At 39.0% G+C, this 23,908-nt stretch overlaps 15 protein-coding genes across 15 annotated transcripts; 7 read left to right on the top strand and 8 right to left on the bottom strand.

The window, feature by feature from the left end:
* Positions 1-80: 80 nt before the first annotated feature.
* C5L36_0E00930 (uncharacterized protein) lies at positions 81-1,181 on the bottom strand (the record flags this gene model as incomplete). The annotated part of the gene is made up of 1 exon (XM_029467643.1): positions 81-1,181. The coding sequence occupies one exon, from the start codon at positions 1,179-1,181 to the stop codon at positions 81-83; it is 1,101 nt and encodes a 366-aa protein (XP_029323503.1).
* Positions 1,182-1,618: 437 nt separating this feature from the next.
* Positions 1,619-2,209, top strand: C5L36_0E00920 (uncharacterized protein; the record flags this gene model as incomplete). The annotated part of the gene is made up of 1 exon (XM_029467642.1): positions 1,619-2,209. The coding sequence occupies one exon, from the start codon at positions 1,619-1,621 to the stop codon at positions 2,207-2,209; it is 591 nt and encodes a 196-aa protein (XP_029323502.1).
* A 327-nt stretch (positions 2,210-2,536) lies between these two features.
* C5L36_0E00910 (uncharacterized protein) lies at positions 2,537-3,190 on the top strand (the record flags this gene model as incomplete). Its single annotated transcript, XM_029467641.1, has 1 exon — positions 2,537-3,190. The coding sequence occupies one exon, from the start codon at positions 2,537-2,539 to the stop codon at positions 3,188-3,190; it is 654 nt and encodes a 217-aa protein (XP_029323501.1).
* Positions 3,191-3,314: 124 nt separating this feature from the next.
* On the bottom strand, positions 3,315-4,481 carry C5L36_0E00900 (uncharacterized protein; the record flags this gene model as incomplete). The annotated part of the gene is made up of 2 exons (XM_029467640.1): positions 3,315-3,780; positions 4,084-4,481. 2 exons carry the CDS (start codon positions 4,479-4,481, stop codon positions 3,315-3,317), a joined length of 864 nt encoding a protein of 287 aa, XP_029323500.1.
* A 524-nt stretch (positions 4,482-5,005) lies between these two features.
* On the bottom strand, positions 5,006-5,863 carry C5L36_0E00890 (uncharacterized protein; the record flags this gene model as incomplete). The annotated part of the gene is made up of 1 exon (XM_029467639.1): positions 5,006-5,863. The coding sequence occupies one exon, from the start codon at positions 5,861-5,863 to the stop codon at positions 5,006-5,008; it is 858 nt and encodes a 285-aa protein (XP_029323499.1).
* Positions 5,864-6,245: 382 nt separating this feature from the next.
* On the top strand, positions 6,246-8,036 carry C5L36_0E00880 (uncharacterized protein; the record flags this gene model as incomplete). The annotated part of the gene is made up of 1 exon (XM_029467638.1): positions 6,246-8,036. One exon carries the CDS (start codon positions 6,246-6,248, stop codon positions 8,034-8,036), a length of 1,791 nt encoding a protein of 596 aa, XP_029323498.1.
* A 43-nt stretch (positions 8,037-8,079) lies between these two features.
* On the bottom strand, positions 8,080-11,052 carry C5L36_0E00870 (uncharacterized protein; the record flags this gene model as incomplete). Its single annotated transcript, XM_029467637.1, has 1 exon — positions 8,080-11,052. The coding sequence occupies one exon, from the start codon at positions 11,050-11,052 to the stop codon at positions 8,080-8,082; it is 2,973 nt and encodes a 990-aa protein (XP_029323497.1).
* Positions 11,053-11,352: 300 nt separating this feature from the next.
* C5L36_0E00865 (uncharacterized protein) lies at positions 11,353-12,137 on the top strand (the record flags this gene model as incomplete). The annotated part of the gene is made up of 2 exons (XM_029467636.1): positions 11,353-11,384; positions 11,498-12,137. The coding sequence occupies 2 exons, from the start codon at positions 11,353-11,355 to the stop codon at positions 12,135-12,137; spliced, it is 672 nt and encodes a 223-aa protein (XP_029323496.1).
* Positions 12,138-12,356: 219 nt separating this feature from the next.
* Positions 12,357-13,268, bottom strand: C5L36_0E00860 (uncharacterized protein; the record flags this gene model as incomplete). Its single annotated transcript, XM_029467635.1, has 1 exon — positions 12,357-13,268. One exon carries the CDS (start codon positions 13,266-13,268, stop codon positions 12,357-12,359), a length of 912 nt encoding a protein of 303 aa, XP_029323495.1.
* Positions 13,269-13,622: 354 nt separating this feature from the next.
* On the top strand, positions 13,623-18,170 carry C5L36_0E00850 (uncharacterized protein; the record flags this gene model as incomplete). Its single annotated transcript, XM_029467634.1, has 1 exon — positions 13,623-18,170. The coding sequence occupies one exon, from the start codon at positions 13,623-13,625 to the stop codon at positions 18,168-18,170; it is 4,548 nt and encodes a 1,515-aa protein (XP_029323494.1).
* A 114-nt stretch (positions 18,171-18,284) lies between these two features.
* Positions 18,285-18,956, bottom strand: C5L36_0E00840 (uncharacterized protein; the record flags this gene model as incomplete). Its single annotated transcript, XM_029467633.1, has 1 exon — positions 18,285-18,956. One exon carries the CDS (start codon positions 18,954-18,956, stop codon positions 18,285-18,287), a length of 672 nt encoding a protein of 223 aa, XP_029323493.1.
* Positions 18,957-19,213: 257 nt separating this feature from the next.
* On the bottom strand, positions 19,214-21,247 carry C5L36_0E00830 (uncharacterized protein; the record flags this gene model as incomplete). The annotated part of the gene is made up of 1 exon (XM_029467632.1): positions 19,214-21,247. The coding sequence occupies one exon, from the start codon at positions 21,245-21,247 to the stop codon at positions 19,214-19,216; it is 2,034 nt and encodes a 677-aa protein (XP_029323492.1).
* A 347-nt stretch (positions 21,248-21,594) lies between these two features.
* Positions 21,595-22,101, top strand: C5L36_0E00820 (uncharacterized protein; the record flags this gene model as incomplete). The annotated part of the gene is made up of 1 exon (XM_029467631.1): positions 21,595-22,101. One exon carries the CDS (start codon positions 21,595-21,597, stop codon positions 22,099-22,101), a length of 507 nt encoding a protein of 168 aa, XP_029323491.1.
* Positions 22,102-22,271: 170 nt separating this feature from the next.
* C5L36_0E00810 (uncharacterized protein) lies at positions 22,272-23,102 on the bottom strand (the record flags this gene model as incomplete). Its single annotated transcript, XM_029467630.1, has 1 exon — positions 22,272-23,102. The coding sequence occupies one exon, from the start codon at positions 23,100-23,102 to the stop codon at positions 22,272-22,274; it is 831 nt and encodes a 276-aa protein (XP_029323490.1).
* A 228-nt stretch (positions 23,103-23,330) lies between these two features.
* C5L36_0E00800 (uncharacterized protein) lies at positions 23,331-23,807 on the top strand (the record flags this gene model as incomplete). The annotated part of the gene is made up of 1 exon (XM_029467629.1): positions 23,331-23,807. The coding sequence occupies one exon, from the start codon at positions 23,331-23,333 to the stop codon at positions 23,805-23,807; it is 477 nt and encodes a 158-aa protein (XP_029323489.1).
* Positions 23,808-23,908: the final 101 nt, after the last annotated feature.

Here is a 23,908-nt window from a genome sequence, read left to right as displayed (position 1 = left end):
TCCCATGTGATTATTCTGGGTTTTAAGCTTATCTAATTATAGTACACAGGTTTATTATACATTCTATAGATACATTAGTTTTATATTGTAGCCGGAGCAGGAGATCTGGCAGGTGTTGATGGTGTTGTTCTTCTGATGCTTTTGACCCATTTTTGGACTTTTGGAGAGTCTTTCATTGTCACATAGAGAACAGAAGAATCAAGAAAAGATCCCAGTGAAGACATTACGGAATCAGACGCAGCAATGCCTTTCATTAGAGACTCGGTCTCCGTATCTGTATCAAAGTCATATTTGGCTTCCTTGATCCATTTTTGAGTGCATATCATGCGTGTGACTTCTCTGATATATTGCTTACATTCGTCATATGATAATCCACCCTGTTGAGTTACATGCAATAACTTGAATAACTTTGTCTTCAGATTCAACTTTTTGGAAATTCGTTGTTTGTTTAACTTCATGTATGAGATACCAACAAGCCCAACTAATAACCCCCAACCATTTGGAACGACATGTTTATATAGTTTAAAAGTTTGGAGGATGTGCATGGTGATATGCTCTGGAATATAGAATTTGTTGCAAAATGAAACCAAGATTGGTGTTGTTATCACTAATTTAGCACGGGCCTTATATGGAGAAAGTTTGGAAGGTGATAATTGTGTACGTTTTGACCTAGGTGCTTTTTGAGGCGTAGAAGGAGGCGTAGCAGCGACCTCCAATAGTTGGTTAGTCAATGATCTATTTACTTGCTGTTGTTGGAGGTCTTGTTGCTTTAACTTTGACTGTCTGATTTTATCGATGTAAGATTCGGTGGACTTGGAAGAGAAAGGGGTTGTGGAAGGTGTTTGTAATTGTACATCTACTATTCTTTTAGCCTTGGGAGTATTCTGTGTTATAGTAGTCATTGTGGTTTTAAAGGCAAATAGTAGTTGGTTGAATCTTTTGCTAGGAATAGGGATCTTAGTAAGAAAAGGGTCAGGTAAAGAATAAGAATCTTTGAAATATTCAACGACTGTATAACATGCCAGATGATACCGGGCTATTTCATCGGACCCAGAGAGGGGGACGTTCATTTTGGAAGCTGTGTATAAGGAATGTGCAAAATTGACTAGTTCTCCCGGGTATGGTTCTGGATGGGTTGGGATAAGATCCCTTATAGCAGATGTGATGAACAACGATGACATTCTGTCAACCGAAAAATCCTATTAAAGATCAAGTATAACGGTCTAATCTGTTCTTCAAAGACGATGCAAACTATATGGGGTTTGTCCTTATATTTATTGAATTCGACATTCTAAGGGGTGGAGATGGATAGGCAGAGGGTACAATCGGCAGACAAGTTATTATTTTCCCCAATTGGGATTTTCAACCAGCCACAAAGTGTAAGGTTTTTTTTTTTTTTTGATTTTATTTTTTGTATTTTTTCTCTTTTATTTTTTGCATTTTTTCTCTTATTTTATTTTTATTTTTTTTACTTTTTGAGTTTGTCAATTCGAGTAAAAATAGTTTTTGCCATGGAAGGACGAAAAGAGAAAGACAAGGCTTAAAACCAGTAGATACCAAGGTTATGAAATTCTACTATTGATGTATAAAAACAACACACACCAAAGCACCCCAATACATGTCTGACGAGCCGATTAATGCCAATCCAACTGTCAAGGACACGTCGCAGCTCCCCACCAGAGAGACAAAGACTACTCTGCGGACGTTTCCCCATGAACAGTATGAAGCTGGTCTTGATAGTCTAGTAACCCAATATTTATTTGATTGCGATAACGAGGACCAACGTGACGACGAGGACAATGGACCAGATGAACCACTGGATGCACAAGAGATCTATGACTTGATAGCGTCTATCTCAGATCCAGAACATCCGCTTTCTCTTGGTCAGCTCTCGGTGGTAAATCTTCCAGACATTTCCGTCCAACAGCCCAACCTAGAGAAGGGCGAGCTCGGCCATGTCTGTGTGCAAATCACGCCAACCATCACCCACTGCTCGTTGGCCACTCTTATTGGTCTTGGAATCCGTGTACGTTTAGACCGTAGTGTCTCTAAGAAATACCGCCCTCAAATCATCGTCAAGGAGGGGACTCATCAAAGTGAGAAACAGGTGAACAAACAGCTCAACGACAAGGAGAGGGTCTGTGCCGCTTGTGAAAACCCACAGCTCGTTAAGGTCGTCTCCCAGATGTTGTCTACCTGTGTTGTCTAAAGGAAATTATAGATATAAACAGGTAACTCTCTTGCAATAATAAAAACAATGCAAAGATGTTCAATTTACTTGTTTTTGACTTCCCTTCTCGCTGAGCCGTCTCTTTTTCTCTTCTTTTCTTTTTTTTTTTCCTCCCTCCTTTTTTTTTATTTACTTATGAATTTCGCATTTCTGTCAATTTCTCTTTTTTCGCCATTTTTTTTCCATTCTCGAATGGACGACATGAATTTCACATTTCAGGAAAGGCCAAAGTGGAACTATGTAGAACAGACGTTTCCTTTATACATTTGCCCCTAGAGACAGTCAACCACACAAGAAGAAAAACCAATGTCTGCAGACGCACCTACCTATTCTACCAACGAAGTCGAAGCCGTTCTTGAACAAGCTGTTGCTGACGCAGAAGCACAAGTTGAACAACTTGAAGAACAAGCAGCTGAAGAAGCCGTCGAAGAAGCCGTCGAAGAAGCAGTTGAAGAAGCCGTTGAAGAAGCCGTTGAAGAGGCAGCAGTTGAAGCAGCAGTTGAAGAAGCAGTTGAAGAAGCAGTTGAAGAAATTGAAAAGAAGTTTGCACAGGAACAATCCGATGCTGCAGTTTTAGCAGCTGCATCTGCATCAACAAAGGAAGACAGCGATGACGAAACTAGTGAAGATGAAGACGAGGACGATTTCGATCCATCCGACGAGACTATTCTTGATCGTATTGAGGCATTGAAGGATATCTTCTCTCCAGCACAGAGAAGTTTCTTCACCTCTGCATATTCCAAGACCATTTCATTTGCTAAAAGCTCTACTTTCAATATTGGTTCTGCATTATGGTATGTTGCAACTACAAGTATGTTAGTTGGTGTTCCATTGGCTGTTGCAATTTTGAACGAGACACAGTTGACCGAACTCGAAAAGGAATTGAATGGTCAAGGCTTGGGCGCACCGGCAGTTGCACCAGCAGTCTCCGCAGCACCAGCAACTGAAGAAGCTAAATAAACCGTTTGATAGTCTCTCACATATAACTGGATTGGGATTACAAGAAATACTGTATATATATATATTCTCTTATAACTTCTTTAAATAAAATCTTGCAACGAATTTAGTTTTGCTGTATTTGCACCTATTCATCCTTGACTGGTTTTGGATGCTTGATTGTCAATGCCCAAATGTCTAAATAGGTGGTAATATCGTAGATGATTTCCGTGACAAACATACCATAAATTAAGAGGCTGGCACCAAGGCCAGAATACATTGTGAATTGCATTGCAACGTCAAATTCAACATCAAATACTCTAGTCAACAATTCTATTGCAATACTTTGGGTTAATGGAACCAACATTGGGAAATTGACAAATGGGAACTCTTGTTTGGTCAAATGGCCCGTAATGATTCTTCCAACGGTGAATGACATACAGGACCCAATAGTCAAGAGCATGGTAGTTGTGTAATCTTTCCATATTGTTGGATACATAATGAATAGGCAAACGATCATCAAATAGTAGGAGATGAATGTCACGAGGCCTTTCATGGCATAATCAATTTCATGTTCTCTCTTTTCATTCTTCAATGTCTGGATAACATTCCTTCTAGCAGAATAAATGTTAAAGGACATGACCAACATGCCAATTAGTGAAGAAATAAATGAAGTAGTAATTACAATGTCACCAATGTAAAATAACTCAGTATGAAAGATCTCTTCAACACCAAAGATACCCGTCAATATATAGCAAATGGAGAGCATGATCAAACCTTCAACAGGGCCGGATACTTCACTCAAGAATAGCTTGTGGGTATGGAATTCTTCCCAAGTTGACAAATAAAAGTTAGCCAAAGCTGCAAACTGAACAATGAATATAAATGGAGTTTCAGTTGTCAAATTAGCAACTGACGAGAATTGGATGACCATCAACGTGGTATTCATCGAATCACAGCAGTGATCAAACAGTTCTCCCAGAGGACCACTTTGGCCGGTTCTACGTGCATGGATACCATCGCAAGCATCGAATGTTTGATACATAAAGACTGCAATTGCGTGGTAGAAATAAACCCATTGCGGCGATTCCTTATTGTAATAAGGATCAAAGTACATGACCAGTAAGTCAGACACAACAATAAACAAAAGCCCCAACAAGGTAACCATATTTGGGGCCATCCATGTTGGGAATATACGTTCAAACTTCACCCAGAATGGCTTGAGAATGTACTTGGTAGTTAGGGAACGATCTTCACTTTGATATTTGTACTCCCTAAGGTGTCCTATGGAAGATTGCGGAATCCAGATACTCATTGCAACGGTAGGGCAGGCGGATGATGTAGAATATATGTATGCCAACCTCAAAGTCTCAAATAGGACAAGATTATCGTGATGTACAAAATAGAATTAAATACGGATAATTTCTGCCAACCTGCATAAACACATATACACACACACACACTCTCTCTCTACAGAGGAAGAACTTCCTTGTGAATATGAAATCCCTGCTAGCAAATAGTATGTCGTCACCTCCCATTTCGCAATTCTCGAATAATCCAGGGACCTGTGAAAATTTCAGCTCTTTCCATTTTGGATCTTTTTGGTTATTTTTTTTGTTTATTTTTTCTGTTCTTCTAAACGGTTGGAAATCTCCATATTGGGCCATGGCTAATTGGAAGATGTAGTAGACGTCAATAGTTGTTATAGATTAGGATCGACTTGATAGAGGTAAACGGGATAAGAATAGAAAAAGGAAGGTATAAATGAAAGAATAAATTACATCATATTACCGTATGCCAAGTGAAGTTGCATCGCATGACGGACAGGTATGTATTGTCTCAACCCAAGAGCTGTTTGGCAAATTCGACACCGAGGAAAGTTGCTGCATTAGCGGGGAAGGAACGTGCCAACGCTGGTGCTAGACCAGGGAAGAAGCCAGCAATTCCCTTGGTTTTGAGTAATGTCTTTGCTACGGAGGACATGGAGACACGTGTTGAGGAAGATTGTTGAATGGACTTGATGGTATCAACGGGGTAGATGGCCGTCCACATGGCAACGCCTGCCAATCCACCGGCTACGGTGATTGCCCCCAATGATAAACCGTCATCTTGTCCATTATCTTTGCTCAAGTAATTCTTCACATATTCATAAGTGGCAAAATACGCAGCAGAACCTGGACCATCTCTAGCTAGAGTTGCCAATGAACCTTTATAAATGGAACGTATACCACCTTCCTTATACAAACGGGCAACAGTTGCAGCAAATCCAGATGATGATTTCTCCTTGTCTATCTGCATAACAACCTTGACACGTTCAAACGGCGCAGCAATTAACGTGGTTGGTATTGCAGAGAAAAAGCCAGCTGCTGAAATCTCACCAATTGTCAATGGTTCATCTGGAGACTTGCCTCTGTTGGAGATAACAAGTCTCTTACCTAGATCGTACCCCCAAAAGGAGACGGCAAACATTGGTGTGACTCCCAATAGAGGCGAGGTTACACCCTTGTAGAATCCGAGTGGACCATTTTTCGCCAATGTTCCTTTAATGGCTTGTGCTGTTGATGGATATTGGTTGGTCTGTAGTAAAACTTTAGTAAGATCAAATGGATGGCCAGTGAGAACGGCGCAAACACCGCCAAATCCGCCCGAAGCAAAAGATTTGACGTTATCAACGAGAATAGAGTCTACTTCTTCCATGGTAATTTGATTTTGTTCTTTATAGTTTCCCAATTGCCTGTATACAACGTGTTTGTTCTTGTATATATTGGTAGTAGTACTTCCAAGTTAACTTACATTGTACATCTCCAAACTCAAATGGAATTTTCCAGAAGAGGGATTTCTCTTCCTTAAATACGTTCAATATATATAACCCCCGCAGACGAGCCTCCAAATATACTGAGCCCCAATTAAGGCGGGGCAACTGAAATTTACTAAAGAAACGCGTACTGCCATTACCCCGTGCGAGATGGTGACTGCTGAGCATGTACCATGAATGTGTAAAGATGATAATAAGGAATTAGAGGATGATTTTGATAAGCAGAAGTGTCGGACAGGCGCTCCGTAGTCACAGAAGGTAGTCATGGATATGGAGACGGTGGAGGAGGTCGTCAGGGACACACAGTATCTCCTATTGGGAGCAGATTCTCGCTCGTTTCAATTCAAAACAGAACCGCTTTTAACAGTTAGCATAACATATACAATACGGTCAAATTCTGAGCTACAGCATGTGCAAGATATAGTTCAGCTTGCCCTTATAATAAAGAAACTGTCCCTACAACCGTTAACTGTTTTCAAGTCGGACGTTCATGCTGCCTTCTTGGATAACATTAATGAAATTGTACGGTGTTTTCAAACAGAGTTGGATGAGATTTATACAAATAACAAACCCACTTCGCTCTTGGAAGTTAACTGTAAACTGACAGATTGGTCAGTCATCTTTAAGCATATCTACTGGCTTAATATTAGATGCAGCACCTTAAATGCGAGTGATTTCTTATCACTACTCTTTGAGTATTCATTACATGGAGATACTCTAATTGCAGATCATTCTTTGAGAATTTTCAATAGTTGTAAGAAAAATTATTTCGACTTGATCCAGTCTTGGGTTTTGAAAGGTTCCTTTGATTCCAGTTGTATAGATGATTCCTTTTTCATTACCAAAGAGAAAAAGTTTAATTCTTCTAAAGTACCCTCGTTTATTACCAATGAATTCGCCTTAAAAGTATATCATATAGGTAGGGCAATTGATTTTATCCAAAACTACTTACACCATGAAGAATGGGTTAATGATTATTATTGTTACTATTGTTCGGAAGATTTCAATCAAATTAATGTCGAATTATTATACAAGTTTGTCATTGATCATTTGGATGAATCAATTTTGACTGATTTCCAAAATGAGGTTTCTTATTTGAACAGGTTCCTTTTATTTAATCAGGGTGATTTGATTAATGCAATTATAGAGAAAGGTACCCTGGTTCTGAACAAACAAGCATCAACTTTGTCAAGTTACCAATTGATTGATTTGTTGAAAGATTCTATTGATATTTGTTCAGTTTCTTGCAATGTTCCACCTGATGTTTATAATAGAATTGATGCTAGACTACTTAATATCGATATAGATACCTCAATTGGTTGGGATTTGTTTACATTGGATTTTAAACTTATACCTCCTATCCAATATATCGTCTCTAAATCATATAAAGAGTATTTGCGTGTTTTTAATTTTTTGCTCAAAATTAAACATTTAAGACGTCAATTATCTTTATCTTGGAAGAAGTCTAATTTTAATTACAAAAAGTCACCACATTCAGTCCACAATCTGAAAAATTACCAACGCAAGTTTAATTTAATCAGACATCAATTTATTTCATTTATTGATACCATATTTTCTTACATTGAAAATGAAATTCTAATTGTGAATTTCATAATTTTCCAACAGAATCTGACTCCGACTAGAATTAATTTGAGAAATGGCAAACTATTACCAGTTGGAGATTCTATGCTCAACTTGGATGATCTCCAGAGGATCCATAATGATTATATATTGTCCATTTCAAGATCAGACCTCTTCTCGAATGATTTCAATCAAATTCTCTACCAATTAATCATAATTGTTCAACGATTTGCCTCATTAGCGATTGAATTCGATCAATCAATATCCGATATTCATCAACTTGAGAGCTTGAATCAATCAACAGATTTATCTTCTCATATATCTTCGATATCACTGAAAATCGATAAAATAATGAAGAAATTGAACAAAGATATTGTCACTCATTTTGAAAATTGTATGAACCTTTTGATTCAATCACTTCGAAATTCATCAAAGTCATCATTGATATCGTTATCTCACATTTTAGAAGTTTAAATTATGTATAATACTAACTTTATATAAAGTATAGTTGCCTAAGTTATAAATTATTCGCAAAGTAATCTCCGGTACCTTCGAGATCCATCATAAACTCATTTATGTCATTTGAATACCCAACCTTTTTTAATGTTTCACCATAATTCGAATAGTTATAATACTTAACCAATGATCTCAATGCAGACTCATTGTCATATCCTCGCTTTGTATTCTCCTCAATACCAACACTAAGAAAATTGTTCAACCATGGATCCTTTAAACCAATTTTTTCAAATAGGTAAACAAACGAAATAAGGTCCATATTATTTGCTCTCCATTTCTTACCTATAAAGGGAGAGATCAACTTAATGGTTTTCAAAATTGGTGAATAAAAATGTTCATTATGTAAAGTTAGATAAAATCTTAAAATTTCGGTTGGCCTTAATCCAATCAATTTGTATATCCTTTGGATTTTAAACTTTTCAATTGTCAAATACATCGAGCCTAGAAGATTGGACAATAAGATGCAACATCTCAAATTTGGATTAATAACTGTGAATACCTGGCTATGAGGAACAAAGGGTAGTATAAATGACAATGGATTGATATCTTCCTTGTTTGTTTTCTTCTCAAAAATTGATTGGAAATCTCCAATCTCGTCATCATGTTTTATCTCTTTTTCTTTATTTGTTGATAGTGCTAAGCATTTCTTGAAAAAATTGTAATCTTCAAGGTAGTACAACACTTTATAATCACAGTATACTATTCTGTTATTAATCAACGTATCCTTTTCCTTAAAGTCAACCTCTTTACCTGAGAATGCTTGAATTTTATTACTATCCAAATATCGAAACAAATAAATCAAAAAATCTTGATCATATAGTAGTGTTGAAAAGTATTCAAATTTTAACACATGAGATAGTTTGAACCATTCCTGTAGTAACATGATTATCGTAGAGGCATTCTTCAGCATAGTTTCTTTTATTCTTTCTACCTCTAATTTCTGTTTTTCAAATGGATTGAGTTTACTGCTGAGGTATGGTTTTTCAGCATCCTGATACTTTGAAGTATATGGTGTCCTCTGCCTGGTCTTACCATCTGTTTGTTGACTTGGAATGATGTTGGAATTCAATAATTTCAATACTATAGATACCAAAGAATTGAGGTATGGCAACCCCTTAGTGTAAAACTCTTCAACGTTTTGCAAACTTTGAATCTCATCTTCAAATATTGGATTTTCCTCGATATCCTTTTCGGTAAAAATGAAGCTATCCTTCTTGTTGGAAGTGTCTGATATGGAATTTGTGTGTATTCCATTTTCCTTTACGATGAATTCCTCAAATACTGTTGTGAATTGCTTTGTATTAAAGTCATCATTAATATTATTGTAGAAGATATTTACTGCTTCTTGGATACTACGTGGAACGTTGGAATTATCCGTTGATGGGTATATATTGGGGAAGGACGATTGAGTAATATACAGTTTTTTCTTTATCTCATTTGAAGAATGATCAAATTCTGAAATGCTAGAGCAATTTTTGGTATTCCCTGTGTGTTGAGGAGTTAGAGTAGGAGAAGGCATCGGTGTTGCAATGTGGATTTCTGGAGGACCATTGGACATATTAAACAAGTTTTCTTTGCTATTTTTAAGATTTTGGTGCTGGTTAATTGGTAATGATTCAACATTAATTAATTTTGACATTGAGCTGGGCTTTTCGTTTTTCACAATTAGCTCTAGGATTTCTGAATTCTCAAGTTTTGGTGGCGTGTAAGTTGGATAACGACATAATAGTTCATGAACATAATAGTTATAGTCTAAGGTAGTGATCGACTTCCCTTCATCCTTATTTGATTTCTTGCAATCTTCAAACTTGAATTTGAGGAAATCTTCGGTTGCCTTAAGTTTCTTTAAATCTCCAAATTGGAACAATATCAAATTGTTTAAAAAATTCAAGGTATTTCTTAACCTAAACTGAGAAACTACCATGACTTTTATCTTTTCACTATCAATAACTTTGGAAGACATCGACTCTAAGATAATACTTGGGTCTTCATTATCGGAATTGATGGAGATCCATTTCCATCGATCTAAAGCTTTCAGTATTTCAATCATAATTTCTTTTTCATTGATGAGTGTATTAACACTCTTTTTGAATTTGTGATCATCTAATTCTCCTGTGTTGAATAGCAACAGCATTATAAAAACTATGGTGAGAGAATAGAAATAATGACTTGAAATTAGTTTAAGTTGCTTCATATCCACGTTGACTTCCAGATTAGTAGGTTCAGTAAGTTTGGCAGAAGACTCAATAATAATGTCCGTTAATACCTCAAAAAGACCTTCACATTTTATCATTTCACTTATGTTAATCCGAATTTTGTCAACAATATCGGCATGAGATCTTGCATCATTAAAAGATCCCATTGATAAATATGCAAGGGATAGAAGCTCTTGGAGCAGTTTTCCACCGTTTTGGGTGTTTTTGTATTTTATTAGGTTATCTCTTAACACGGGTAATTTTGACAATCTTGTATTCTTTGAGATATGGAGGATATCTTTTAGCTGTTGCAAATCCTTGAACGTAAACCAATCATTCAACTCTTCAATAAAAGACAATAATTGATCGTTTTTAAAATTCAATTGGGGGTATTCTAAAATAATGTTGTAGTTGGTTAAACCGTCTATCTCTTGATCAGTGATTGTATCGTCGTAGGAAAAACTTGAGTGTGGGGACCCCATAATGTCCTGATCATCAGAAGTTTCCATCATTTCATTTTGATCGATCAGTGTTTCAGGAAACTCTTCGTCATTTTCAGACAATATTTCCTGAACTTCCGCATCCGCTGCCAGCTTGGCTTCATCACTAGGATATGAGTCATTTACTCCACCACCACCCTCCTCATCCTCATCATCATCCTCATCATTGTTATTATCATGATTGTCTTCGTTACCTTCGATCTCGTCCTCTGAAACGGCATGTGTTTGCGGATCAAAATCCCTATCCCATGAACGAATGTTGATACTTGGTCTCTCCATACTTTAAGTGTGTCCCAATGTCCTGGACCTGTCCGTGTTGGATCTGTAGACAAAACAACATCCTCAATCCCCTGAATAGCGTGTTCCTTAAGCTAAACATTTCACCAACAGCCATGCGCCTCATCTCGGGTTCAACCGCGCCACATAGCAGATGCCAAATCCAACTTCAAACTGGAAATCAATTTGAGTTTTAAATTCCTCACCTTCCCTGATGAAGAAAGTGTTTAAAGAAATGGAGCTGAGACAGGTAGTTTTACCCACTATCGTCTTCTTTTCAAAACTACATTGGAGTGTAACACAATGCTCTCTCTCGACGAAAGTGTGGGCTTATTGTAAGTGTTCTACGAAAATCGCTCTTTCTGCCTCTTTATTCAGTCCTCCCCCCCCCTCCCGCTTAGAATGACATACTAACTACTTTACATTGCATTAACCATAACTATTACAGTGTAAGAGTGATAACTCAACATGATCAGGCAATCTATGGGAAAATTCACAGCTACTCGCCACGGACATTGTTGACACTCATAGAGACACCTCCCAATTCAAAATCGGCGTCTTCAAGAGTGTCCCAATCTCCTTCACCTTCAGATGATGAGAAGTACGATAAAAATGCAAAATTCACTGCCATTAATATTCAGCATATCAAGTCTATTCATGCCTTGGAGAAGAATAAATACACGGAGAAGATACATATTAATGATACTTTTGCAAACAAAATTAATGCACCATGTTATATACCGAAGGAGACTTTGGGTTATAAAATACGTAATGGAACTAGGGATACACGGAAACAAGAATTGGAATTCAGGTTGCGTTTGATGGCGAAGGATAAATTAAGTGGAGAAGGGCTCAAGCTTTTCAGAAACTTGGTCAATGTTATCCCTATCGATACTTTCTCCATAGACCCTTCAGGTGACATCAAATTTGAAGATTCTGCCATCTGTATCTTGAAGCCTTACAAGCCTGGGGATGTGAAAGTCATCAACGGTGATGATACCCAAAGAGAGAAGGAACAGTATAACTATATCAAGAAACAAGTCTCTTCTGCATGGGAGAAAATAGAGAAAGTTGAAAAGGGTGGATAATACGGATCTTATCATACATATCCATATAATGTTCACCACTTCACCTAGTATGTAGATTTAGAAACTCAAGAGTTGAGAGATATATTTATAGCATAAACGAGTGCATCTGTTTTTCCGATGTATTTGTATAGAAATTGTATCTTTATCTTCGGTAATAGATAAAAATAAAAGAGAGGTTGGAAGAAAATGCCCTTTCTTGTCTTAACGGGCCGTACGGCTTCAACTCAGCACTAACAAAACTATAATCAAAATCACCACCAGCACAAGTAGCAGTATGCATGTACATTTCCCCTTTCTTCGTTGATAGTCTTCTGCCTTGACAAGCTCCCTCGTGGCCAACTGGTTGTTGTTGGCAATACTCATCATGTTGTTCTCAATGGAGTCTATTTGTTCACCCTGTTGGTTGACAATGGCGTCCAGGTCTTTGAACATCTTGTTGATGTCTTGCACGCCTTTGGATATTGATGTGATGGCATTGTCTCTCTGCTGGATCAAATCGGCATGGAGTTGCAGAGTACTCTCTGAAATTTCGTCATTTCGAACTTGTTCAGGAGTTTGAACTTTGACTTGCATCTGCATCTGGCCCTCTCCGTGGGGGGTATCTAAATAGATGGCATTGTTGTGTTTACCGGAAAGCAACGGGGTCTTGTCAGTTTCCAAGTTCTTTAGATTTTCCCTTTCCCTTTGGAACAGTTCATACTTCTCCTGTACAGATCTGCTCATTTTCTTAGCCTCATAACTCCGATGGACGTCAACATACGCTTTCTGCGCATTTTGAATTTGTTCAGACAATCTGTCGATTGTGACCAAGTTCAATTTACCCGTGCCACCATCACCAGTAGTACCAATCAGACCTCTCAAATACGATTCGCCCTGCATTAAGAGGCGGTGTATCCGTTCGCAATCCTGCAGATACCCATCAACCAGCTCTCGAGCCGTTGCAGAATCACGTTCTGTCCCTAAATTCTTCTCCGCCTTGGTTATATTGGAAACTCTTAACATTTGTTGCTGTATCCCAGTACGTAGTCTCTCAACAACCGCTTCAACGTCATTGGATGACAATGGCCCACTTTCAAGAGCACTAACTGCATCCCACTCGTCTTTCCTCTTCTTTGGAGTAGCAAACGACATACCTCTACAATTCTACTCTGAAAAATGCTCCTTCTACAACATTCACAATGTTTGATACATGTTTGATTGTCAGAATTGGATTTACAGTGCCTAACAGCTCAAAAGAAAGACCGAGCCACCAGAAAATCACTGGAATTGCGAAATTCTTCAAAACGCGAAAACGAGAAACAAAAAAAAAAAAAATCACAAGCAGCTAAAACGGCTTCGAAAACGTGAAAAGTACAAGAAACGCGTAGTTTGAAATTTCTGCTGCTACGTGGTGGAGAAACTAAGTAAGTTGATTTGAGTTTGTTGTAATAACTGGAGTTTGTGTGTGGCAACACTAGTTCAACTAGGACAACTCCATAGATAGCAATGGGAAAGACAGACAAACTGGCAAGGTTAAGAGCTGCCAGAAGTGGGGCCAAAATTGACGATTTTGACTCTGAGGAGGAAAACGTCAATATCTATGACGTTGTTGATGAAAACCAATATAGAAAGCACAAGAGAGATCGAGTTTTAAATGACGATTTCATAGTCGATGATAATGGCGCAGGGTATGCGGAAAATGGTGCTGAAGACTGGGATGCTCAACCCAATGCATACACGTCTATGGATGACGAGGAGGAGATTGAATACAACAAGGAAAATGGCAAACCTAAGAAACTGAAAAAAGTCAAGATGTTTAAGGAAAGCGAACCTGTTATTCCAACGAAGAAAATCGATTCATTCTTCAAGGTCCAGCCTTCTCAATTAGAGCAAAGGCAAAAGGCAAAGAAGAGTAATGACTCGAGTATTTTAGAAGATATTCTGTCTGATTTCACCTCACAGGCTACCAGCATGATGAAGAAGAAACCTACAGATGCTGCAAGTAAACGTAAGAATCCATTCTCCTCTTTGAAATCCAATGGATTGAATACTTCCACTCCCGCTAACAAGAAAACATATGTGATGTCGATGTCGTCCAACATATCTGATAACAAGCCATTTGAATTCACTTCTCCAAGTAGGAAGAAACAAAAAGTGGACTCTAATGATGAAACTAGAGATACAACATTCTATACAGCGCATCAATTTGAAGGGTCGATCCCCTTTGAAACGCCTTCTTCCCCGATTAGATCAAATAATTTTCATTCTAAGGCCAACATTTTGGACCAGCTTGAGAACGTTTCGATGGATGTATCAACCCATGAGAATATTAAAAATGAAGAAGAGGAAGAAGAAGATGATGATGACGAAGACGACGATGTTATTGTTTCGAGTAAGAGGAATAGAAATGTCGTTATGGTAGACCGCTCTGTTATGCTAAATGGTAAGAAGTCTATAAACAAGGCAGTTGATTCTTCTCCATTGAAAAATCTTAAACACATTGACATTGGCTCATCACCATCCAAGGCATCCAACATCTCCAACATGTCGAACGTCTCCAGTATCACCTTTGAAAAACTAGGAGGTGAGGATGTTGTTATGAAAGACGACGACGGGGATGATGGTATCCAAATGTATTGGATGGATTACATAGAATTAGATTCTTCTCTTCTTTTGTTTGGTAAAATCAAGTCAAAAGATGGTAGAATGGTTTCAGGAATGGTCCAGGTCAATGGTCTATGTAAGACGCTATATTTTCTACCAAGAAATGGACAGGCAAGGGACCAAAACCAAAAGTCAAACCCAGATGAAAGCATTGCAACAGAATCGTATACAGCAATGGATGTATATGATGAAATTATTCCGTTGTTAATGGATAAGTTTGGACTTGATTCAATCAAGGCCAAACCAGAAGTTAAAAAATATGCATTTGAACACTATGATATCCCGCACGAGGCAGAATATCTAAAGGTTTTGTTGCCTTATAACACACCAAAATCCCAGGGTGTAACCATCCCAGCAGATTTGACAGGTGAAACTTTTTCTGCACTCTTTGGTTCAGGGACATCTATTTTTGAATCATTTGTGTTACAGAGACAAATAATGGGTCCATGTTGGCTCAATATCACAGGATGCGACTTTAAATCGTTACAAAACGTTTCTCACTGTAATGTTGAGGTTGCTGTTTCATCACCATCTGACATTTCACCGAACCTCTACACAAGAGATCCTCCACCCCCACTAAATGTTCTCTCAATTAACGTTCAATCTTATTTGAATCCCAAGACGAGTAGACAAGAAGTTGGTTCTGTTTCTATGGCGTTATATAGGGATTTACCACAGGATGTTCCAATTCAACCTAACCTTGAACCAACCGAAGAAATCACCTTACTAAGGCCTGTTGGAGGCACTACATCTTTACCCATTAGTATAAACGCCTTGGCAGAAAAAAGAAATATCAAACTAAGAACTTTGAACAGTGAAAAAATACTTTTGAATTGTTTAGCTGGCCTGATAAAGAAATATGACCCAGATGTTTTTGTAGGTCATAAACTAGAAGGTGTTACACTAGATATTCTATTGCATCGAATGAAAGATTTGAATATCAGCCACTGGTCAAATTTTGGTCGTAGATCGAGGAAAGTATTTCCAGATAAATTCAGTAGGTCTAACGGCCGATATAATTTATTTTTGATACGTGAGATGTTGGCAGGCAGGTTGTTATGTGATATTTCAAACGAAATGGGTCAAAGTTTGACACCAAAATGTCAAAATTGGGAACTGGCAGAAATGTTTGAAGTTGTTTGTCGTGAAAAATATACACCAATGGAAGTCAACCTGGCAAATCCACTAGTCGCAGAAGATCCTAATAAGCTGTTAGCTGCAGTGAACGAAAATGTCCTTTCTGCAAGGATTATTGCAAAAACTGCATTTGGTATGCAAATTTTATCCATTTCGAAGCAGTTAACTAATTTAGCAGGTAATGCTTGGTCACATACTTTAGGAGGTACTAGGGCTGGAAGAAACGAGTATATTCTACTTCACGAATTTGAAAGAGAAGGATTCATTTCACCGGATAGAGAGAACCAGCAACAAAGGCAACAAAGGCTCAATCAAAAGGTGAACATTGATGTGGACGATGAAAACAATGATGAAAGCAATACCGTGAGTAATAAAAAAGCAAAATACCAAGGTGGTCTCGTTTTTGAACCAGAAAAAGGTTTGCACAAGAACTACATCTTAGTGATGGACTTCAATTCTTTGTATCCATCAATTATCCAGGAGTACAATATCTGTTTTACAACTGTGGAAAGAGCCAATTTGGTTGGAGATGAATTGCCCAAAGTTCCAAGTAAACGTGATATGGGTGTACTGCCAAAATTGCTACAACAGTTGGTTACAAGACGTCGGGAGGTAAAGTCATTGATGAAGGATCCTAAATTAACACCTATTGAAAAGGCACAATTAGATATCAAACAGTTGGCGTTAAAAGTTACCGCCAACTCGATGTATGGTTGCCTAGGTTACGTCAATTCGAGATTTTATGCAAAACCATTAGCTATGCTAGTCACTAATAAAGGTAGAGAAATCTTGATGGATACCAGACAATTGGCTGAAAGTTTAGGCTTAACAGTTGTTTACGGTGATACTGATTCTGTTATGATTGACACTATGTCGGATAATTATAAAGATGCTATCAAGATCGGTGAAGGTTTCAAGGAAAAAGTCAACGAAAGATATCGGTTACTAGAGATTGACATCGATAACGTGTTCAAGAGATTGCTGCTACATTCCAAAAAGAAGTATGCAGCTCTAAACGTTTTCTTCAATTCAAATGGCGAAGAATCGACCACTTTGGAAGTCAAAGGTTTAGATATGAGGAGACGTGAATATTGTCCATTATCCAAAGAGCTCTCGGAATATGTTTTGAATCAAATCTTGAATAACTCAGATCCACAGGAAGCATTGAATGAAATCTATACCAAATTGCAAGATGTCAGAGAAAAGTTTAGTAAAAATGCTATTCCAATGGTAAAGTTACGTATCAATACCAAGTTATCCAAGGATCCGTCTAAATATCCGAATGGAGTTTCTATGCCTGCTGTGCAAGTCGCTTTGAGACTACAAGATCAGGGTAAGGTTATTAAAGCAGGAAGCGTTATTACCTTTGTTATTACAAATGGTGAACCAAGCGAAAAAGCGCCTTTAAAGAATGACCAGTCTTCAATAGCATCAAGAGCAAGAGCACTAGTTGAAGTCATATCTAATAACGAGTATACACCAGACATCAAATACTACTGTGAAAAACAACTATTCAATCCCATTGATAGATTACTTACTAGAGTCGAAGGTTATGACGTTGTTAGGTTAGCAGACTCTTTAGGCCTAGAATCTCAAAGATACGAAGCTAAGGCTAGAGACATTGTCCAGCAAAACGACTTGCAACCGTTGGAGTCCACCATACCTGACAGTGAAAGGTTTAGAGACATGAAGGATTTTTCGTTGAAATGCCTCCAGTGTTCAAAAAACATTACATTTGGTGGGATTCAACCAAGTAATCTATATCAAGTTACATTTCAAGGTATCAAGTGTAAGAGCTGCAATTGCTTTTTGCCCCCATTGTCTATTTCTTCCCAGCTGGAACTATTTATCAGAAAAGAGATTTCCAAATATTACGAGTGTTGGCTGAACTGTGATGATTGTGGAATTCGGACTAGACAGATTAGTGTTTACGGTAGAAGATGTATTGGATCTAACGGGACAGCGCATGAATGTAAAGGTGTTATGAGTATCGAGTATAACAACAAGGCAATTTATAACCAGCTGCTCTACTTGAAGAGCATATTTGATGTTGACAAGGCAAAGAGTAAATCTCTCAAACCACTTGCCATTGATGATGAAAACTTCAAGTCAGCTTCCAACCAGGGAGAGATCAATGCCCTAGCGGAACAGAATCGATCGCAGTTCCAGATATACCAAAAGGTAATTCAGAAATATCTGGATGTGAATGGTAGAAGATTTGTTGACTTGGGCTCTATATTCAGAAACAACTGAATGTTTATTGTTTTATTGCTTTTATTACTACTATAAGGTCATGTATAAATAAGATAACATAAATATTGCACGATAATTAAAAGAGACGAATAAGATGCATGGAACTATGGGCCGTTAATCCTTTTTAAATGTCTCACAAATGAATCTTCTTGAACTAGAAACAGAGGACACCAATCCATTCCAAGAATCCTCTTTTAATTGATCAACCGAATGGAACAATTCTTCCTTTTTAGCAGCAGCCCCTGCCCTTGTTTGTTTGAATTCAGGGAAATATTTCTCCTCAACGTTGAGTCCAATTTCTTTGACTTCTGTTGCAATATTGTTGTACGTTTGTGGTAGAGAATATTTAAGAGCAACCGAACCAAAGAGCACTGGAAAAAGAAACCTAATTGGAAAGCTGTGTGACCTTGCAATGATCGAACCTGCTAGGGTCGCAGTTAGTACTCCACAGATGTTTGGAAGTAGCGTTTCATCTTCACCTTTGAATTCTGCAATTCTATGTCCGGCCATGGCTAAGTGTGCTTTGCCCGTGCCGGTAATATATTCATACTTCTCGATAAACTTAGCATACGATTCCTCAGTTGACTCTCTTATTTGAGAGACTAACTTCTGCAATGCAGGTGCTGTTGTTATCAGATTGCCGTATTTGTTGATCCTAACTTCGGTTTCAGGTGCTGCAGCTATTGTGGTTGCATCAGGCTTCTCTTCTGTCTTCACCTGTTCAACAGTAGGAAGGCCCGGCACGCTATATTTCTCTTCCTCGTCTTTGTAGAAGGATCTGCCCATGTCTGCCTGTTTCCTATGTTCCAAAGTAACTAACTACAGAGAGATTGCCTTCTTTAACTTCTTCCAATCTCTCCATACCTAAATACAATTGAGGTTTGAGTTTGTATTTGAAATTGAAATTATGCAGTCGCGCCGGTTTACACTTTTCGGAGGCTCAGCTCTTGTAACTGAGGTATTACTTTGATTGTTTGGATGTATCTATACAGTGGGAAACATAGACAGAGTCGGGGAATAACATAGTAAGGTGTAAGTATCTCTTATACAAAGAGAAGAAATGTTGTGTAAACCATGGAAACGCCACCAACCAAGACAATGATGGCGTCAACATACCTAGCAAATCTACCCTGCGCAACAATTTTGTAGTGTATCATTGGAGGATACATGTAAACCAATGGAATGCATGCAACAGAGCCAATAAAGGAGACAAACATATCCAAATTTGCGGATCCATAGTAAGCAATGGTTGATGTGAGAAGCGTGACCATAACTCTGAATATATTCTTGTACCATTTTGTCTTTGGGTCCACTCTACCGCTCTGTCTGCGCTTGAAGAGTCTAGCTTCCATTAGCCTGATTGCAGGCAAAAGCTGCAAGGGGACAGATAACATGATTGCCAAAGAGTAAAAGAATTGGATAGAGATGACTGCGTAAGAATCTTGGGGGAGGTTGAGTATGACCATAGTTTGAACGTCCTCGCCGTAAGTTGCGTAACATAACCAACCAATACCAATGAATAGAAAACAGCAAACAGAAATCACTGCAAGTAACACCTTGGGGAAATCTTCTGGGTTTCTCATAGATTGCTGGATTGGAATGATCAAGCCAATCCCTTCAAAGGCAAAAATTGCCACACCTACAAACAAAGACCAACTATCTGGATTGAAGAGTTTAACTTCGGCAGGTCCGTTCTTGATTAAATCTTTTGCCGTGTAAAAGACAATTGTTGCAATACCGGTCAAAATGAATATGTTGGCCAACAATGCAGCAATTGACAATTTTGTTATATTTCTAATTAGGGACATTGGTGCAAAGCAGATTGTCTCAAATATAACAAAATAGTATAGTGGGAACTCGAGTCTCACTGTATTTCTGACAAACGCCCTCAAGTTTTCTGCTGTAAACACGGTGTACGCAGCAACAAACCCAATCTGGGACGCAACAATTGATATCAAGATGAGCCTTTTCAGGTTTTTACCGAATGTTTTATTACCCAATTCTGTAAATGACGAAATTCCCGACGTAAATGTAGATTGTGCCAAAAAGTAATAGCAAAAGTAGGACAAAACACTAAAGAAGAATAGTAGTATAACACAAAACACCAAACCACCATTGCTGAATGCCTTGGGTAAGAACAACACACCAGTACCTATGAATGCCTTGATCAAAAGGAAAAAAGCCTTTAAAGAAGAGCTCTTCTTTGTATCTTCCTTCACGGCGTGTCTTTGACCAGATACCAGAGGAGACTCCTCGTCCTGCTTATCGGAACTGGTATCGATATCGCAAGCTAGGAAATCTTCATCTTCCAAATCTTCACCTGCAAAATGTCCATAAATGGTCAAAAATTCTAGAAAGTTTTTGGTCAAAAATGATGGCTGGGACAATGTATATCCGAATTTCTGTTTCTTCATTTGTATAAAGTCTCTTCGAAACCCTCCTGGTAATCGCATCTGGGAGGCCATAGAACCCCTACGATCGGCCAAAAACTCGTTGGATTTGGATCTCCTTAGAGCCGATTGTTGATTCAATTGGTATAAATCTCTCGTGATATCACCCGAAGGTAACTTGAGGGCATTTTGAGGATCAGTGGGGAGATGTTTTGCCACGTTCTTCACGATGGTGGAATCATTGACAAACGAGCCATACGAACCCGCTGGCGAAACTGCATGAAACATTACATCGTTGTTGGTCATGTTGGCATTAGAAGTAGGATTCGAGTTTCCGTTAGCATTTGCACTTGTGCTTGCACTCGACTCATCATCAGACTCGACAGCCGGCGATGTCGATGTGTTGATATAAAACGAATTGGCAAAGACCGGTTTCCTTGGAGAGTTTGAAGGCATAGCGGACCCGAGGTTAGCTGAGAAGGAACTCGAATGGCGGGGAACACTGTTACCTTCTGTTCCCCCGTTTGTCGACGCAGACGAGTGTCTGTCTCTGTATATGGTCGTCAACTGCGAGGCAGAGGCAGGTGTGTTTGCCAATGATGACGATAGTTTGGCCGTAGACTGTCTCCTGTTGATGGCTTTCTCAAAATGGGGGGAAAGAACGTTGCTGTTTTCGAAAGAAGACATTCTAGTGGTTTAGCAGCGTTGCTTCTTCTTGTTTTAATACGAGGTTATAGCCACTGTTGGAGCAAAGTCAAGTACTATCACTAGCTAAAGAAATCCAATTGAAGGTAAAAAGCTGTGGCGGCTAATAAGGAAAGAAAAAAAAAAGTGTGTTATTCTTCTCCCTCATATCGAAGAATTCCAAGTTGAACTTTGATAAGCGTTTCCTGTCTCGTTCGGTGTTTACTCGTTTTTCTTTTTTTTTTCTTTCGTTGTCAAGATGGAAATTGAGGTTTCGAAATTACTATGTATTTTCTTCACAAATTTACGCCATAGGGGAGATCAGGTCAAGACATAACAGCAAAACATAAATGGGGTGGTGGCCGTTTGGTAAGGGCAACGAAAACACACAGAGCATAGAGAATGCAACTAGTGGACAACAACATACAGAAACGGACAAGAGAGACGACCTTGTGTTGAAACAGCCTATTTTCCTAGACGAAGTTTCTGGGAAGTTCCCCGAGTCCCCGCAGACACGTCCACCGAATGGTGCTGAGGAGCAGTTTTCAACGTCCAAAGAGGTGAAGAGATTCATATCGACCTTGAAGCCAGAACAGTTTTACCTCTCCAACTTGGTGACGATCCCTTGTTTCCGAGAGGCAGGGCTTTCCGGGTTCACCTGTTTCTTTGTTTTTTCTTCGGTTCTCTTTGTCTATCATAAAAACCTACGCAAGTCTGTCAATTGGGGGTTTGGAGGGCTCTTGCTCGGAAGTATCTTTGGCTGGGAGCACTGCAACAACCAGCGTAGAAACTCTCTGATGGCTGTCAAGTTGGCCCAGGAGAGATTTGAGAAGAACCACAGAGAGAGAAAGGAGTAAAGACCGGCATGTCGGTAAAGGGTTTCCTTGATGTGTGTTGGACATTTATATCTTCAAACAAGACAAGGAAACAAAAAAAAAACAATACATTTATCTAGTCATAATGGTGCACTGTATATAGTATGTACGATCTAATCAAGCATTTCTCCAACATTCACGCTGGCAGTATACTATCGCAAAAGCCAATCTGGAGCAACCTGGGGATTTATGTGGACTGTATTGACATCAAACGCCTCGATGAGCAACTCTACCAAGATTCTCCCCCCCTTAACACCGGTAAACCTCCTATACTCCTCACTTATACTTGCCAAATTCCATCCCTGAAGTTTACGTAAACATCCCACAACAGTCCCGGTTCTGTGTCTACCCATTCCACAACAGATAAGCAAGGGGTGGTTCCTCTTGTCAGCAATGATCTCCAAGGCCTGTTTGATGCTGTTTTCACTCAAGCCGTCCCACGAGTTGGAACCTATTGAGTCATAACCAAGATTGTAAAAGAAATTAATGTTGTTTTCGTCAATAAATTTGAGGAAACTGTCCTGAGGGTCCTCAACGGCCAACCACACGATGGACTTTAGATTCAACTGTTGAAGAAACGAGTGGTTCAACGCCGACGGCTGTCCTGATCGGTATAGGTTTTTCTCTACCGGACAGAAGTTTAGAGGTGGAACGACTCTGAACTTGGGAGTGATTGGAATCGACATGATTTCGCCATCTTCGGCACCGTCCACGCCCATAAGGACTCCTTCAGAAGACAAATCGGTGATCAATACCGCTCCAGGCGGTGGAGCATGTTTCTCCTTCTTGTTCTTCTTGTCCTTCTTGTCCTTCTTGTCCTTCTTGTCCTTCTTGTCACTCTTGTCATTCTCGTCACTCTTGTCACTCTTGTCTTTTTTCCCCACGAGTTCTTCGGTTGCTTTCTCCTTACTTACGTTTTTGTCTTCACCGGCACACACTCTCTGAGATATGTCCCGCATGCTTGGTCCCCCACTAGTGTCCATATTGTTCGATAGACTCCGCTATATTTGGCTTGTCATTCTCTAGTTAGAAATGGCCTTCCTGTTGAGAATGAACAAAACGTGTGAGAGCCGAGAAAAACGACAATGTGCGGAAAACATGTTCATGTCAAGCCAAAGTCAAGGCCAAGCCAAGTCAACCAAGGCTAGACAACACGTCTTTCTTACACAGAAACTTGCAGACACACCAGAAGGAGTTTCTAGTGAGACGTAATGGCAAGAAAAGACGCAACAAAGAAGCCCAACACCAAGAAGAGCAGTGTCTCTGTGATTGCAAATGCGAAAAACGAGGCTAATGTTGCTACAAGGTCACTGAAAACACAATCACAATTGGGGGAGCCGTTTCTTGCACAAATAACGATACCCATCTCTGCTACGTACAGCCAGTATGTGAAAGATTTGAAGGGCAGCTCTAGGTTGAGACTCATTGACACGTTCTTGGCGTTTCTTGTTGCTGTTGGTGTTGTGCAGTTTGGATTCTGCGTACTTGGTGGGTCGTTCCCCTTCAATGCCTTCCTTTCTGGATTTGGAGCAACTGTTGGCCAGTTTGTGCTAACTGTTGCATTGCGGTTGCAAAGCGCCGAATCAAACAAGCAACTCTTTAAGGGACTGTTACCCGAACGGGCCTTTGGAGAATACATCTTTGCCAGTCTCTTGTTGCATTTTGTTCTGATCCACTTTATCAACTAGAAGCAGGCGGGTTACATTTTGGATAGTTTATGTATATCTTTTATAAAGAAGTATAAGGAAAGCATTACACATTAAGTTTAGTAGGAGAGGGAAAGAAGAAG

The sequence above is a fragment of the Pichia kudriavzevii genome, chromosome 5 (assembly GCF_003054445.1).
Source record: "Pichia kudriavzevii chromosome 5, complete sequence".
NCBI lineage: Eukaryota > Fungi > Ascomycota > Pichiomycetes > Pichiales > Pichiaceae > Pichia > Pichia kudriavzevii.
Note: the sequence above shows the minus strand (reverse complement) of the source record. Positions and strands in the feature narration are given on the sequence as shown.